Source organism: Dreissena polymorpha, chromosome 4 (assembly GCF_020536995.1).
Source record: "Dreissena polymorpha isolate Duluth1 chromosome 4, UMN_Dpol_1.0, whole genome shotgun sequence".
Taxonomy (NCBI): Eukaryota; Metazoa; Mollusca; class Bivalvia; order Myida; family Dreissenidae; genus Dreissena; species Dreissena polymorpha.
In genome coordinates, this window is record NC_068358.1 from 57630 (window position 1) to 76483 (window position 18854).

An 18854-nucleotide genomic window follows, 5' to 3' on the forward strand; every position below is an offset into this window, starting at 1 on the left:
GAAAGTTATTTGCTTAAGATATTGGCTCTTTGCTCTTTCCACTTCTTGCCTTTGTGATTGTACTGCCTCCTGAGGCACATGTATTTGACATGTTTAAGTTGAAGTTATAAATAAATGTAAATACTGTTTGGTTAGGCTGTAATTTAGATTTGGAAAGCATATTGTAACTATTTGCTTTTTAGTTCGTTCATCCAATTTTGACATAAACGGATTTCTTATTACAGACTTTTCTACAGAAACGTTTGCAATTACTTACTCACTGGTTTAGCATTGAGTTTAATCAACTCAAATCTTGTAATAAATTAAATGCATATTTAATTGATGATAAAATAATGGTGATAAGTTATTTTGTTTAACATAATATTAATACATAAACTTTAAATATATGGCTGTAAATAATACTATTCATGAATATGTACATTTTTATGCTCCCGGTATGGTGGCATATAGCAGTTGAACTGTCCGTCAGTCCGTCTGTCAGTCTGTGCGTCCGTCCGAAAACTTTAACATTGGCCATAACTTTTGCAATATTGAAGATAGCAAGTGGATATTTAGCATGCATGTGTATCACATGGAACTGCACATTTTTAGTGGTGAAAGGTCAAGGTCAAATGTCAAAAAAACATATCCAAGGGAAGTAACAAGCTTTAAAGGGAGATAATTTCCATTTATCATTTGGCAAGTACAGATCATTTTTACAAGGGAAGTAATATTTTTTTAAAGGGATATAATAAATAAAAAAACATAAATCAAAGCGGCGCAGTAAGGGGCATTACGTTTCTGACAAACACATCTCTTTTTAATAATAGATTATCTCTTACCTCATATACGAACTAACTTTTGTTAAACCAATAATTCCATAATCACATCACGATTTATATTGTTTTAGAGTGCATATATTTTAAGCTTGTAAGAATAGGCGCCACACAAACAGATCCCATTTTTCGATTTTTCTCAGATTTAGAATTTTTTTACAATATCATGTGCATGCAACAGCAAACATAAAATTTAATATTGTTAAGTTTTACACTAAATTTTATCTACAGAGTAAGAGTAATTCATTACTTATCTGTGAACTTAATGTAATTATTGATATAAAATATACCTGCACAGATTTAATAGCAGTAATGCTAAATAATACTTATTGCCAAATAATCAAATTCTTGAGAGAAATAGAACAAGCATACAATATACTTTCTGTTTCTTTCTCTGAATAATTATATTGATTGCGTACGGAAATACAAAGAATTTATGTGAGACTTAATTTAATGCCGCAGAGAACTGCAATAATGATGAATTTTAGCTTTAAAGTAATTACGCCCCTTCAGAACAAGCGTGGTTACATTGCTTTGCACCTGTCAGTCTAACGGTCGACAGGTCCTTCCGTAGGCCATTTCGTTTCCTCACAATTATAAAAAATATCGCTTTCATCTACGATTATACAGATTTGTACTATGCTACTTGTACGGAAAGGAGAAAAAGTCTATATATTGTTAGGTCAACAGGTCAATGATAAAGAGCGCACGGGCTTGTACCATGAAATTTAATAGTTTCATATGCCATTTAAAGCAATCAATATCCATAAACATCCCTTAAGACGACTTTCAACAATGCACAACGGTATTCTGTATAGAGCTAAATGTATTTCTTGACTGCATTACATACATTACAAAAACATCTACAACATGCATATTGTGAACATTCACAATACTTTAAAACAAACATAAAGAAATGAAAAGATGTAAAGCGAGAAATCAATATATAACATTAATTATAATAACTCAGATATGTTTTTTTTAAACATACCCTTTGGACATTAGGTCTTATGCTTATTATTACAAGCTAGATTGAATTGCTTTTACAGTAATAAACAATTCTATATTGTAGTACATTTGGTATTTTCCAGTAACACTGCTTGATAAAAACTTTCTTACACACATACAAAAACACGCTAGCAAACCTTTTCTGATTTGGCATGTAAAAGAGTCCACTTCTTTCCGATGTGATTAAACTACATCATGAGTTAAATTTATCAAAAAAAGATCAAGTTTTTAACTCATAAATTCGGATATACTTCCGTCAGGCCTTAAATCAGATTTAAATAGCATATTTAATTTCTTTTTCGTGATAAAAGTTAAGTATTGGCATTCATGTTTGGCATACAAATGAATATGTTATAGACTACTAAAAACACGAAACTTTCGTTATTACTTACTCCACTCCAGGAAACCTGATACCTAGTGACCAGCGTGATACCAATCAAGCAGCTTTGTCAATTTTAACGTGAACTAACGTAGGGTTAGTAAATTGGAAAGATTAAAAATTTCGAAGTCCAAATTCAAACAACTGTGTATTAACATTGATTACAAAGGTATTGGCCTACATGTAGACAAAATCCTGACACATTTTCTTATCACGCTGATCACAAGGTATCGGGTTTCCTGGGGTGTACTCGCTGGTTTAGTCATGCGTAACATCAGCTCGAATCTGGCATATAGATGGTTGTAAATAATGTTCTACAAAATCTGCCATAATGCACGGTTCACCATCACGCACGATAACTGTTTGCAGTCATTGACAATGTCGTGGACTAATTTAAGCCTCAAACCAACAAGATTTGTGTTTGTTAAACACAATGCCCCCCACTGTGCGTTGAAGCCGCACAGCAGCTATTTTAAAAAAGTCTAAGGCCTATTACTTTGCCAAAAATCAATGGACCGGGACGAAACCAGCGCTTCATTTGTACGTCATGTTGGTAGATTAACATACCAACAAGAGAAAATTGTTTTGTTATCTGCGACTGTGAGCATAATTTTGATATGGACCTGCATCATCTGATCCACTTTTGTAAATATATTGTAAACATAACTGGCCTCTAAGTGATACCTTGCCCGGACAGATTTAGCCATGGCATTTCTTTTGCACGCGACACTACCTTAAGTCATAGAATGACCAAGGCCAATACATCTTGCAATACATCAGGCGCCATGGTGGATTCGTTGTAGAGTTACTCATGGAAATTGTGCGAGGCCAATGTATCTGCGAAAATTCAGGCCGATCGGTGAATCCGCTCACGAGCTATCAATTGGATATGATTGTCACATTCATTGTAACAGTGACTTGGATGATTGACCTAAATTTTAATAGGAATAATCTACTATTCAAGGTCAATTCATCTGCAAAGTATAAGGCCCATCACTCAATCATTTGATGAAATATCGAACGGAACCAATTTAACACTAAATGGCACAGTGACCTTGACATTTGAACAAGTGAAACCAATGTCAATAGGGGTCATAAACTGACCAATGCCAATCCACATGTGAAATATCAAGCCAATCGGTCATTTCGTTGACGAGTTATTGATCGGCAACGATTATCACACTTATTGTGACAGTAAGTTTGAAATTTAACATTGAAATCCAACGCGATTGCACATGGGAAGTATCAAGCCAAGCGGTCACTTCATTCACAAGTTATTGATCGGAAACAATTTTCACTCTTAATTTTAATAGGGTTAATTTACTGGCAATGGCCAATGTACATGGGAAGTTTCAAGCCAATTTGTCAATCAGTTCACAAGTTATTGATCGGAAACGAACTGATCTACCGAAAGACCGACCGACATCCAGCCAAACAATATACCCCCTCTTTTCGAACACTTAAATGAAAATTTATTTTAAAGGGGCCTTTTCACAGATTTTGGCATTTTTTAACTTATTCATTAAATGCTTTATATTGATAAATGTAAACATTGGATCGTAAAAGCTCCAGTAAAAAATCAAGAATAAAATTAAAAAAAGGAAAAGAACATTGCCCGGAGCAGGTTTCGAACCAGTGACCCCTGGAGTCCTGCCAGAGTCCTGAAGTAAAAACGCTTAAGCCTACTGAGCTATTCCGCCGAATACACATACGTGACGTATTTTATACCTTATATAAGCAATCTTCGTAGTTTCACAAAATTTAACGACAAAAACAGAACTCTCCAAATTATTCAATCGTTTCGCGTTGCAACGCTTTATAATTTTTAGGTTTTAAAATCGTCAGAAGATGCATATAATGGCTATATTAGACCATGGTAAATGTTCAGTATTACTGTTTCCTCACAAATATCATAACTAAAACGAAAATGTGCGAATCTGAAACAACTTTTTTCAATTTTGTCAATTTACCAAAGCGTGAAAAGATCCCTTTAAATAAATACAATTCTCAACAATTAAATCAAACGAACTAGCACATAACTCTTCAGTAGTGAATAATATTCCTGAATGTGTTCACGTTTAATAAAGTTATTCTCCTTACCATTATATACAAAGACAACACATCACGATTTATTTTACTTTGGTGTACACATAGGTTCATCTTGTAAGAATAATATTCAAACAGACGCACGCTTTTCTTCTTTTTTTCTTAGATTTAGACTACATTGCACTATCACCTAAATTCAATAGCAAACGTACAATCAACGATGTCAGTGATTTTAAAATGGACGTAAAATAGACTTCTTTTTATATGGATAAGTATAGTATTCGTGTATTTGTTTAAAAGGCATATATTTAAGACCTAATTTTTTGCTTTACAGACCCTTAATTCCGTCAGTCTATCGGTTTAAAAGATAAAGCATATAGATTTCGAGGTCTACATGTCAAAGCTTCGGGTCGCACCGACTTATAACATAAACTTAAATAGTTCCACGTCATTTAAAGTACATTCAATACCCATCAACCTTCCGTAAAGAAGATGTTCAAATTTATTAATCACTGACGTCCATAGTTATTGGACGGATTATTGTAAAAAGACGTTTCCATTCAGTTTGATTATATATAAAAACCTAATTAATTAAACGTGATACTCTTTGTATCTGATTTTAGTGCATGTATTGTGTAGCATATACTAACATTAACATGTATACTGAAGTTCAAAACGTTTGTTCACGTACAGTAGTTATATAAATGACAAACAGAAGTACTACAGGCCTATAAGTTTCCCTGAAAATGCATGTACTTCCATAACATTATACGTTTATACGTTTTATGCATCCACAACCTTCTTTTTACGACATGATCACATAAGTTACATACAACATTTACAAACATACATCATTGCATTTTCGATTAACCATATAATAAGTACAATGTTTACGCCATATATGTTCGAATTCTTTCCTTAATTGGTTTGTCACAATCCGGGCATTTTTCGCTGTATTGTGTGCAGTCTAAGCAGTATATGTGATGGGTGCAAGGTAGAAACAAGCAGTTCACCTGATTAGTGTGACATGAATGACACCGAAGAAAGCCTTTCAATAGTTGATTCTCTTTCAATAATGTTTCTGAAATGTAAATTCGCATTTTTTTCTAGATTAATTTGGATTAAGTTAAAAATAAACATTACAAGTTAAACGCAGCTGTATAAGAAAAACTTTTTTTTATTAATATAAATAGTATCTGTATCAAAAATATCGAACAAATAAAGAAAAGGCAATATAAGAGGAAACATAATACGTCAAATGTGTGATATTTAATTAACAGAGCTTACAATACAGTTGCATCTCTCCTTAAATAAAGGGATGACGTATGACTTGGAATGGTTATAATTCGGAAAAACAAATCTTTCAAAACTAAACTTACAAGAACATGTTTAAGTTAAATGAAAATTGGCGCCTATATACTACATAGCAGTGCGCGAACCCTGAATGATGTTAAATTACTAGGTTTGATTTAATATCTAAAATCTCCATAGAAAAGTAACTCAGCGCAATACAAGTCATAGCCTCAAACCTGGTTCTGGTGGTCCTGTTGAGCGCTTGACTAGGTGGTCGAGCTGCTTTCTCTCATTCATGACCTCCATACGAGTTATGATATCATCAATATCCGGGTCAATCAAGGCTGAATGGCACGAGGCATTTCTTGTTTTTATATGTCATGTCACTCATTCGATTAAAATTAGTCGTAAAATATGTATAATTTTCATTATCAGTTTCAAAAAGAATGTCAAAATATGATACTTTAAGCAATGCAAACATTATTTGGTTTATAAGTTTAAGAAACTTACTAACCGTTAAATTAAGTTTGCTACAATAACTTCCAGGCTATCAATAGAATAAGAACAGAAACGCTATTCACCTTGTTGTACCAGTTCAAGAACAGCGCTTCTAACATCATCAAGAGGAAACCCCATGTCTTGTATAAGAAGGTTTCGATTTTTCTCGACTATTCGTTGAATATTTGAGTGATCAATCGTTGGAGCTGCCATTGCACCGTTAATTTCATCTCGACGATTTTCCTATAATCAAGAAACGATTTTTATTTTTCATTTGCTACCAACAAAAAGGCACATCAGTCATCCAAAAAGAACCGCCCCTTGAAGATGTATTTCCACTATGAAGCATGTATTTTAGTGACGGTAACAAAGAGTCATAACAAACATCAAAACGACTACATATGTTTGGATTTGTATTTCATAAAAGAAAACTCCACACAATCATTACTAGTTTAACGCAAAGCATGAACAAAACAGAAAATTAGTATTGACCATCATAGGGGACGCAATAACAGAAACATACTTCCAGGGTCTGATCAGCAGAATGTTGGACGAGGTTGATAAACTCGTCACCTTTGACCTCACGGGCATAAGGGCAGGCCGGAAACCATCTGCAGTGTTCTATCCAGGGATCATCTCCTGGTTCCCAGTGCCTCAAACCACCGTCACATGCGAAGCAGCGACAATGATCATCAACACCTTTCAATGATTAAACTATCGTAAACATTGCTCTCAGTAAAAAGCACGGTGCCTATACCACGTGACGTTTTCGGATCTGTGTTGGGAGAATAAAGCGCGACCCAGTTAATATTTTTAAGGATCTCTTTTTAAATATTTTACCATTTTTAATGGGATAAAGTGGAGAGCCCACTCATTCGTAAGAGTTTTCTATAGGTATCATGATCTTTTAAAACAAATAAAAAAAATCAGTAAAGTACAACCGCGCGTTTGAACGGTTAGCAAAATGTCGGATCAGTGTGGGGACTTCATATTACAAACACGCGGTTGCAGTTTTCTGAAAAAATACCTACTTGTTTAAAAAGATCATGATACCTATAGAAAATTCTCAGGAATGAGCTGGCTCTCCACTTTATCCCATTAAAAAAGCGAAATATTTAAAAAGACATCATTAAAAATGTTAACTGGGTCGCGCTTTATTCTCCACACACAGATCTTAAAAAGTCATGTGGCATAGGCACCGTGGTAAAAAGTAAATGCAACAGAAAAACTGCATGTATGGATATATTTACTGCCAGTTTTTGATTATCATTTTTGTAATTGTTCACACTACCTGTGTAATACATCCCTGCGTCTGCCAGCTCTTTCCGTCTCTGTGATAAATGTTGGGGCCAGTGTGTGAATGTCGCAAGGCGAGATTCAAAAGCCCGGAATCGTTCGTGCTTTGCTCTGTAGGTTGTTACTGGTCTGCCTGTAATGTATGTGTGTGTGCTATATTATATCGAGCAATCGAATTTATTTGAAAATTGACACACCATGTGTACCAAATGATGTATGGAGGTAAGTGTTTGCAATTGCACAATCATTTAACTGAAGTTCCTATACCAGGCCATCTCGACGATTGGTTTTGTAAACTGTTCTTCATGTTGTATCTTTTAGTCTAGATAAAAATTGTCATCTGAATATGAAATATGTTTTTGTATGAGAACGCCAAGAGATTAATCTACGCTGATGTGTTTTTGAACCTTAAGTGATATTGCCTGTTTAAAGTTCATGTTATCAAGATATTGCGGAAGATATCGGGCAAACGTAAGTTACAACAGGATTGTTTACGTTATATTATACGAATATTAGCAAAACAAATATAAGTATATAGTTCGAGGAGTTAGGACAATTCGATGATCTATCAACCCACGAAATTTTAATAAAACATTACGTATAATACTAAAATATCCAACATGAATATATTCATAACCATGAACAATATTTAGATAAACGTGGCAATAAATAACTTGTTACGCGAATCATTTGGAGAACCCGAACGTGCAATTTCTGCGAAATTATGAGGTTATAATCAGACAGTTTCATCAGACACCGCATGTACAACCCCAGCGATTTACGCGTATCTTTTAATAAATTCACGTTTATATGCTTCGGTTAATGATTGAATAATATTTATTTTCATGATATTAGTAATATTTTAGAGCATAAAATATATGTTCTAATCTACATGTTTGCTTATTTTTCTATTCAAATTTCTTACAGAGACTTGTTCGGATTACATTCAAATAAGCATTTGCAAAACGTCTGCTATGTATTCAAAACAGAAAATATGCATTATATTCAAACAAAGCAACGAACTACTCCTGACTATTGTAAATAGATAATAATTTGTGTTATTTTACTGATTTCATAAATCGAGGTCATAAACAACATTAACAGGGTGCAGGATCACGTGACTTTGTGGGTTTTCCTTATTAAACGTTTCTGGATTAAACAGACCGGTAAGTGGTGATTCATTCCCCAATAACATTTTAAAACAATTTTTCTTAAGAATGTCAACTAGTGCATACAATACAGATGATTTTAAGCTGCTTGTGGCAATGTGCAATGCACCAGAATTACTTTATCTAATAAGCATGTGTTCTTGTTCAAAACTTTGTCACCGATTTCAGACGTATTCATGGATTTATTCTTATACACGAAGATATCGACACAAACTATAAGAGAAAACTGTCTTTTATGCACTAAATATGTTTGCAAATTTATTTCACTAACTTGAGATGTTTGCAAACATACAGTTCTTAACGGTGTGTTTACATCCTGTCCCGCCCGTGTGTAAGTCCCTGAAAACCCCGTTGATTCTGCACCCTGAGTTAGCGTTTATATTTTTTCAACGTTATTTCAGCAAACACGTTTATCATCGATTAAGCGTTTTAACAACGTTACAGAGTTGTGAAGCGGTAGTTAGCTTTTGCATCTAAAGGTCCTTGGTTCGATACCCAAGGCAGTCACTTTTTAATTAACAATTTTCCTCGGTATTCTTGTTCTGTTAGTAAATTTATTAAATGATATTTAAACAATCAGAAAACCATTGAACAAACCTCTCTTAAGAACAAATTAATAATTGGAACTACATGCCAAACAGTATATGTATATAAAATAATGCAAACGAGAACAATGGGGCACTTTCGTTAATGACAACATGATTAGATTTAACATACTAAAAAACACGGTGTTTATATTTATATAAATACGAATTGTTATGGCGGATGAGAGCTTAATTGTGATGGAGAATGAAGAATTAGGTTTAGGAAAACTACCTTGTTGTAGTTCATACTGTTCACGTTGCCTTCGTCTTATTTCCTCAGGATCTTGCGCTGAAAATCTTTGCTAAAATTAAACAATGTGATATTTCGTGAAATGCTCATTTGAGATAAGCACCAAAGTTAGGTTTATGTGTATTGTATTTTTTATATGATTGTATGAAAAAGGTTAATAAGCAATAATGTTTGATACGTCACGCATTGTGTGGGGGCGGTTTGTGCGTGTGTTCGTAAAACCTACACAACGTTGCACTGCGTATTCATACACATCACCAAACATGGGAACACATAGCAGTCGGGGAATTTCCCTGGTTGTTTTAGATGAATTTCTCTTATCTAGTACACTTAGATATAAATCTCTTAAGCCAGATAAAAAATCTGAGCGCTTCATCGATTCGCTAGTGTACAACATGTACAAAATACATGCACACACACTCCAAGAATGAATTCGATGGTGAGTGCTTTCTCGTAAGAAGCTCAATCGTTGCACAGTTAAACAGTCATAAACTCCTTTCTTATAAAGAGTATTTTAAGTGGTAGAACCACAATGTCACTTAACAGCAAAGCCTCGTTGACACTTAAGGAATAAGTTATTTAAAGGACGATATTATTATTAGGATTCACTAAATATTTAATGACAAGTGTCAGTGTACGTGAAAGTAACGTCCTCTTGACAATCCACCGCTTGCTTTTTTGAACATAATGACCGGCCTTGTATGAATAATTACACCGATATTCGGCTATTAAGCAAGCTAACAGTGTTAACTACATCTTTTATAATAAGTTGTTTACTTGCCTACGCATATTACCTGCCTATACAAAGTCGACTTAATGTAAGAGGCACATACAGAAATTTATCAAAGCCGTACCCTATTTCCCATGTAATATAACCATTACATTTTTTTATTACACATGTGTAATACAACATGTTTAAGCGTTTTCATAGGCTTAGTTTTCGTTTTTTGACCAATCACATTTTGTGATTGTGCTGAAATGACGTTGCAACGTCAAATGACGTCACGAAATGTAAAAAAAAACATTCGGGATTCATCATTTTGTTTGCGAAAATATTTTTTTAATTTGCTCATTTAAAACGAGATTATACGATTTTTTATATGTGTTTTATTGTAATATATTGATGAAATATGTTACAATTACACAAAGCAAGCAAGAAAAAATATACATAAAAGCCGGATTTCATAAAATGCAGCAAAGACAAATTAGCACCTCGAGCCGATTGTGACGTACATATTTTCCTACAATAATCGAATCATTCGTCTTTGTATTAGGATCGGAGTTAGTGTTTGTGTGTCGTATGAGTAGATATCGTTGCAGGAATTCAAATAAACCGTTAAACTAAATTTAGATTCACATCGTACACGTATGGTATACATGCTGGCAAATTCGGCTGTACAGCCGTTTTCAATTTCAGAAATAAATATCTGGCTTATTTCGTATTTTTCGACACATGTTCTTCTTAACTTTTATTTTAATTTATATTGAAATGTATATTTAATAAGTTTTTACACATTTTATATAAAATCATAAATATTTTACAAAATCGTATAATCCTGCTTTAAAAGCATGTGATAAACAAATCTGACACTCGTTGTCATATCATACCATATTTTATTAAACTTGTCCAGGAAAATCGTAAGTAAGCTCGCCAGAGGCTCGCTTACTAACAACTTTCCTGAACTCGTTAAATAAAATGTGGTATGACATGACAACTCGTGCCAGATCCTTTATGTATTGATGATTTTGATCAAAGAAGAGCGGAACAAGATTCATTGAATATAGGTATTTGTCCTCCCATAATATTGTGGATATTCCCCGTTTGGCATAAGCTTTTAAAAAGCTTCAAGGTAAATGTCGCTTATTTATTGGTCGCGAATGCGCACATGTTGTTGTTGTTGTTGCAATTCCGTATCGGGAAATCTTTGTTTCTAAGTTTTCGTCAAGAAGCATAATTTAGGCATGTATGATACATCTAAAACGAGTGCTACCTTATATGCTTCTAAAGCTGCACTGCTTTCAAAATAATCGATGATAAACGGACAGTTCGATGAATGTTTCGCGTGCTCCAGCAACGGATTGTCCGAGTCAGAGAAGTCTTTTAGACCAATGCCGCAGCAGAAACATCGAACGAGGTCGTAGTCATGACCTATAATAAACATGTGGTATACAGAAAACGAATATTAAGGGAATGTTTGATTAAATAACGTTTTAACATAGTAGAATACCGCACTTTAATAATCTAAACTGGTCAAAACAAAACACATTTCAAAGGTCAATAATTGAGATCGTTGGTCGAATCACAGGTTTAAGTTACATACGAAGTTAAATAATTGAAACGTGTAATGCTTTCTACAAAACATATTGGTTTATTTTGATCAGTTCATCAAAATTAATCGGCTTTCTAATGAATTTAATATAATTTGTTTAACATAACATACGCTTAATGTTTATCAAAACAATTAAACAATTAAAAAAAAAGTTGATTATGATCAAATAGAATATGAGTACTTTGCATAAACAATGTAAATCCAAATTTTATTATTGGAAATTTAAACTCTATATAATTATTTCTTCTAGAGTTGAATTATGATGTTCTGAAATGTGTCCTATATGATGCTAGGTTGAGAATCTTGTTAGCAAGAAGGGATTTAGATGATTTAGTTCTCTTCTCATGGCATCCAGCTTCAGAACATTTTAATTATCTTGCTTTGGTGTATCTTAACCATACAATAATTAAATTATAATACATCGCTTTTTAATTTAAATTACAATGTTTCAGTGTTAATATTTGTATAGACTTGTGTGTTTGTGAATGATTCTGAGCTAAGTGTGATGGTAGGCTAGCCGAAAAATCAGTTTAAACCCCATGCTTTGGATTTACCGTTTCAAGACGTTGACCCAGTTTTATTAATCATTAAATGTTAAATGGTGTATTTCATATTTTTAATGCACTTGAAACAAGCCACATTTGTCTTAAATAAAATACAAGACTAGCGATACAGAATTTCTCATTTGGGAGTGTTCCTTTAGATGCATTTCCCCATATATATTTGTTTCAATACGATATGTTTTACCGGTTTTCCACACTCGATTTTCGTTTGCTACCTGTGAAAAAGAAACCAACGCTACAAAGTGTGTTAGGGCTCGGTTCTGCCAACGGCCATCCGCGGTAAGTTGCCAATCTTTTTTCAGCATCCGAATAAGTTGGATATTTGGCTGTCTGTTAATAAAAATAAATAACAATGCAACACAATTGACAACTACGCAACAACACTGCTAACAGTCATTGTAACATTCAATAATTATTGGTCATATTGAAGTCGAAGATTAAATGTATGTTTTATGTATTAACATGATGTTTACTTGTTTTCTCTTCAAAGCTCAACAATTAAGAAGTATGATTCGGTTTAAAGCAAATATGTTTTTACATAATTAAAGAAAACTTTTACCAGTATTAATATATACCTTCCATTTTAGGTTATTTTCAAGTCCAACGACCTCTAAACCGCTCTGGTGCATACCATTTTGTTCCACTGTTTCGATACGTTCATTCTCGACATCGTCGCTAGCTTGAATTGGAAACTTCAATTCAGATGAATCATATGCAGGTTTATTCAAATTTGCCGAAAATGGATAGTGGCATTCATTTGTACAACAATCACTAAAACCTTCAGTTAACTCCGACTTTGTTAAAGCGTCAAACTTAATGAAAGGAATATGTCCAGTACCAATACGTTTCGCAAACGAAGTGAAGTCCGCAACAGTACAGCAGAAATACTGGTGATATTCATTTCTATGTGCTAGAAACACATCAGGAATAAATGCGCCCTTTCCTATGTGTAGAGGCTTCCACTGAAGACCCTTAAAGAATTGGTGCTGTGCGAGAATGACATACATATTTCTGTTACTGATATACAGTAATGGCGGCGTGTTCAAGCCGCAATGTTTACCAAAAGCATTTAGACCGTCGATAATCCATTTGATCTCTGAAGGTTTTCTGTTTGTTAGGCCTGTGTAAAGAAAGCCCTTCTTTATGATAATTTCATAAATGGTAACCTCTCGATAAGCACCCCATGAGACTGAAATAAAGCACAAACATAACAATAATTGTTGAAAACGATGCAAATATACATGATAACGCATAAATGTCGTAATTCATTCAGTTAAAGCAGCGTGTTTACAAACAAAACGATGGCTGCTGTTAACATAAATGTGGTGTACTAATTAAAATAAAGCGTCAAGAACATGGCAATGATAAAACCATATTAAAAAGCGAGATTAAGGTAACAATATGCTTAATAAATCCCATTTTGTAGTAACTTAATAAGTTAATATTACTCAGTCTTTCCGCACTAATAAATATTCAAACACTAGAGTTTGCTTTTTTTCTACACACTTTTCTGGTAAAACAATTACCTATTGTATCAGTTATGAACACAGTCGGTATGAAATATATAGAGATATTGAAAAGGAAGCATCGATAGTCTTTGTTTATTGCATAAAGCAGCCGAACAATAAACTTATTGATAAGTAAAACGGAACGGCCAAAGCAAAAGAGTTTAAAGGCATAACGTACCTCACATTCAGAATTAATTAAAATACAATCAAAAGCAAATACACGTTGCCCCATAGCGTTGCATATCGAATTAAATTGCTGCTTTAAATGTGCCCAAAGGAAACGGATGCCTCTAGATAACGCATACAAATAGATGCTACAACTCAAGTTGTGACAAATAGATCCAAAGCAAAATATAGATGCACACATGGTTACGTGCTAAGTAGAATTTTGGTGAGACCCCAGCCTTCTATCAGCAATGTATTTTAGTGATGCTCAACGTTTTTTTTTTCATATGGAAACTCCAGTTATGGAGAAAACATGCTGCACAAAAATATAGAGAAGCACAAAGTCAAAATGCTGGTGAAAGTTCCCACCTTTGAGCAACTATAAATTTTTGAGTTGCGCAAAACACAAAATAAAAATTGTATTTTTGGTGCTGAAAAGGGGGCGATTAATATGTTTGCAAAGGCATCTCCCTATCACCAATACTTTTTTGGAGTTTGCGTTACACAATAAAATAAAGTAAGAAAGACGGAAAAAAGGAAAACCAGACGGACGGAAGGACGGACAGACAAAGGGGACCTGAGTCCAAACCTAAGTTGAGTGGTTTGGATATTTTTGTAAACAAATTGAGCGCTCGGTGTCATTGATATTCGCCTAAGCAAATAGAATCGATTTCCAACGATATCTTACCCAATAATCAGTGTAAAATGCAGTTAGACATTTGTTGTGTGTATGCGAATGATTAGTTATTTGCACAATCATTCATTATATATATTTCATTTTTATTACATTAAATTATTCGATAATTCATATTCTTATAGGTTGATACCTTTAACTGAGCGTTCATATGGCGTCGTTTGCCCTATCCTGATCGACAACCTGCAAAGTAAAGACACAACTCAAAGCGCTTATTAAAGGTTTAACGATTTTTATGATAAGGAAAAACAGTGTGTTAACTAGGGATTATTGGACGCAATACAAATCATTTGTAAACACTAGACTTAAATAAATCATAGGCCGTTGAACATGTTTATATATTTACCCAGATAAATAAACTGAGATTTAAAAGGCTATGCGATTTTTACTATTAACTATAAGATCTATATGGGGCTGGTTTAATTCAACAAAACAAACATACAAATATTAATTTAAACAAACCAGCCGTTCATGTAGGTATATTTTAAAATCAAGTGCACATTGACATTGAGGTGAATGAACATTTAAAGCACCTAAAAGTAACACGTCTTTCCGTCTCAGATAATTGATATGTCAATTAATGTTAAAGCCACACACCTTGAAATGAAATAAATGTTAATCAATACATATAGATGCAATTTGTGTGCAAAATTATCATTAAATCTATAGCCTCGTAAGCAAGTAATTTTTTTTTAAATTTTAAAACCGAAAGTAGGATTTCTATACGTATACGTTCATTTCGACAAACGCGATTATTTTTAAGTTTGAAAGCGCCAAAACAAGGATTTTTACCTGGTAACCACCAGATATATTCTAATTGGCATAGATTAAATTAAATCTTAAGCCTAGTTAGCAAGTAATTTATTATTTTTCAAACGGTACCGCTTTTCATACCGAAAGTAGGATGTCTAGACGTATACGTCCATTCATTTCGACAATCGCGATTATTTTTTAGTTTTAAAGCGCAAAACAGACGGATTTCTATCTTTTAATCACCAGATATATACTAAATTTAATATTCTAAACTTAAATTTACTATGACAAAAAAGGTGTGTGACTTTAAAAGTATGTGTACTCATAACTTGTAAACCAGGGCAAGTATTCAAAAATATCCTTAGAAAAAAACGTAAGAAAATTACTCCAACTCTTAAGGTTTTCCAGGTCTCTTGATTTCTTTGGAGATGTAACATTTAATTGTTGCTCTTATGATTATTATTATATCCTTTTGTAAACAAGTAAGCAGGCAAAATGAAGAGCACACAAAAGCAAGGTTTTTGAAATTTTCACTAAAGTAGATAGACTGAACATAAGATTTCCCTACGGGGAGAAGTTAATTCAGACCCATATATCCAAGGACAAAGTTTGAATGACTGAATTACGGCAGAAAACGGAGAAATATCAACAGAAACCCAAATTAAACAAATTTAAATTATGCAGGGATTTGTATATGGGATATTAAAATCTGTAAACAAAGTGTACAGGTAGACTAAAACGGTACGCGACATTCTTTATATATTATATTTCTTAAACATATTTCTAAGAACAGAACGATAATTATACGTTGAAACTATGTTACCTGAATTTTCCGACACTAGTGACACTTTTCTGGTCATTGGTTTTGCATTTAAAACAGGTGATATCCTGTATTTCGCATCGATCCATCGTCGGCACACTTATATCACTTTCCGAATTGCAATTCTGTCAGCAAAATGCTTAAAACAAATACGAAACAAATGATGAGCGAAATGTTAAAATAGGAAATGTGATTAGATTGCATAGAGCAAAGTTTAAACCTTCATGTTCTTACATGTCATTTTGTTATTGTCGTTGAGGCGCTTGATAAAGGCATTACATTGTTAAGCGCCAGAACAAAGCAATATGAACACACATCAATTTGTCCAATGATTTGCATGTTTTATGCATAAATAGGAACACCAAACAAATCAATCCAACAATATGCTTACGTTTTCCGGCATCCTAAGGATGATTACTAATAACTTATAATAATCTATGAACAGATTTTATTTTTTGAACTTCCTATTAACATAAACATTTGAATAATTATTTATAGAACTTCATAAATGCTGGAATCCCATATATTATTTGTTTTGTTTCGTGTTAAAACTGAACCCGTAACGGAAAAATTGAAGTACGTAATCGATATTCACTAGTATTGATTTTTGATCCCATATATACTACTCGCATTTCTGTGAAAACCAGACTCATTTGGAAATTCATATTTGAGCTACTTCCTAGTGCAATATTGTTCCTGCATTAAATCAAAAGTAATAAAAAAAAATTGTTTTGCTTTAATTCATTTTCCTTTCACAACTTTGAGATAAATGCAACACCAGATATATTCATATTATAGAAAAGACAATGTACTTACAGCCACAAACTATTTCGATTTTCCTGGTGAACTGTCTTTCACTCGTAAACCTTATATTCATCCAACTTCCGTATTGTATTAAGGTTTTATGGTTTCGAATTGTGTAATTATATTTTTATATTATATTACTACGTTCTTTCGTGAACACAACATCGATAGCGAAACAGAGAATTGCCTGGGCAAATGTGTATTACATTGTGAAGATCGTGTTCACGGATAAAATATTCCACTTAATTGGTTGGCAAAACTAATTGTTCACAACAAATGGACTCCCTTACCGAACAAAACAGGCCTCCTGCAAACTGTTCTTGCTTATTTGCAGCAAAGTTGCAGCAAAGATGCAGCAAAGTTGCCACAATCATGCTTTCTTGCAAACTTTTACCATGCAAATGAGCTTTGCGGCAACTTTGCCGCAAACTTCATTTGCATATGGGATTGCAGCAAACTTAATTTACATGGTAAAAGTTTGCTGCAAATTTGCCGCAAAGTTCTTGCCATGTTCCTGCAAACTTCATTTGCATATGGGAGTTGGCAGTAACTTGGCTGCAAAGTTCTTGCAAAGTTGCTGCAGAGTTGCCGCAAAGTTCTTGCAAAGTTCTCGCAAACTTCATTTGCATACGGGACTTTGCGGTAACTTTTCCGCAAAGTTCTTGCAAAGTTGCTGCAAAGTTCTTGCAAAATTGCCGCAAAGTTCTTGCAAAGTTGTCACATGGTGAATGTTCTGTAAATGAAATTGCAAGCATACAAATATATAGCATTCTTTTGTAAATGTTAGAAATGTCATATGAATGCTTCACCAAACATAAAACTAAAACAGAAAAGTTACAAACTATATTATATTAAGTTTTTGCTTTACCCCTTTTAAGCGATAGCGATAGCTTTTTTATATATGTATGTGAAAAAAAGGCTTAATATTTCGTAGCAGAGTAGTTATTCATAAATAAATCTAAGTATTGGTTACATTTCCATTTCATTTGGTCACTCATTAAGCAATTGAGTGATACAAATTTGTTGGTTTTGTAAGATAGAGGTACCTTTGACTGACTTAATATGTCTTTATGTGACCTACTGCAAAGATAATTTGTTTCATCATTTATTTTAAATGTATATCACCCACCAAAATATGTACTAGTATTTGAAACTGTTAAACAATATCATTAAATTAAACTTAACATTATAAGGATATTGTTAAAACATTTACTTTAAAAAAGTCCAAACATTGCTTTCAAACTACATTTCAAACCAGTAAAAGGTCCTGCGTGGATCTATGCATGTTTACACATTCAACTTTGGCTCACAATCTGCAATGAACCAATCAGACGAGATTCCTTACATAAACAGATTTTTGCTGCAACTTTGCTGCAACTTTGCGGCAAAATCTTTTGTTTGCGGGAAGAAAAGTGCAGCTATTGTCTTCAATATGCCATTTGAGTCAGCGTAAATTGTTAAGATTCTTGGCTAAAGAGAAAACTTGTTGATCTGGAATAACGATAAAAAATTTAGTATTATATACTAGTATATTATTTACTGTTACAAGTTGAAATATACAGTGGCACGTGTGAGGTCAAAATTTATATAAATTGAAGTTTTTCTTTAAGTCAATTTTGTATAAAAAACTATTCGAGACATCCACTTCAAACTTTGACCTAGGACATTTTTTCACTCCATAGTGGCAAGGTTGGTAATCCTGTGACCTGTATTCATAAAGTTATCTATCCTTGTTTTGACGTAGTACATGTACATAACTATAATGGCCATTTTCAACTTAGATGGATTCTCAAAAACTATCAAATCTGTCAACTAGAAACTTTATGCACATTATAATTCGATGACCTATATGCTTCTATTGACTTGAAGCGACAACTCT

At 33.4% G+C, this 18854-nt stretch overlaps 1 protein-coding gene across 2 annotated transcripts; it reads right to left on the reverse strand.

Annotated features, from left to right (window-relative positions):
- Positions 1-1526: 1526 nt before the first annotated feature.
- Positions 1527-17141, reverse strand: LOC127879204 (putative inhibitor of apoptosis). 2 transcript variants are annotated; one of them, XM_052425904.1, is made up of 12 exons: positions 16988-17141; positions 16175-16310; positions 14732-14781; positions 12807-13420; positions 12447-12561; positions 11330-11487; positions 9321-9390; positions 7331-7468; positions 6563-6738; positions 6123-6282; positions 5778-5885; positions 1527-5329 (listed from the first exon to the last, which is right to left on the reverse strand). In XM_052425904.1, exons 2-12 carry the CDS (start codon positions 16258-16260, stop codon positions 5139-5141), a joined length of 1866 nt encoding a protein of 621 aa, XP_052281864.1. In that variant the 5' UTR covers positions 16261-16310; positions 16988-17141; the 3' UTR covers positions 1527-5138. The 2 variants fall into 2 exon arrangements, with proteins under 2 accessions (XP_052281864.1, XP_052281865.1); XM_052425905.1 differs by lacking the exon at positions 16988-17141 and adding an exon at positions 16563-16693.
- Between the last annotated feature and the right edge of the window lie 1713 nt (positions 17142-18854).

What these genes read in the sequence shown, in the direction of transcription:
- LOC127879204 (XM_052425904.1), bottom strand. Translation starts at nt 16,260, where the DNA reads ATGGATCGATGCGAAATACAGGATATCACCTGTTTTAAATGCAAAACC. An exon ending in CGTTGGTTTCTTTTTCACAG is followed by an intron (nt 11,488 to 12,446) that starts GTAGCAAACGAA and finishes TGTTTATTATAG; the next exon opens with GTCATGACTACGACCTCGTT. An exon ending in CAGCTTTAGAAGCATATAAG is followed by an intron (nt 9,391 to 11,329) that starts GTAGCACTCGTT and finishes GTTTAATTTTAG; the next exon opens with CAAAGATTTTCAGCGCAAGA.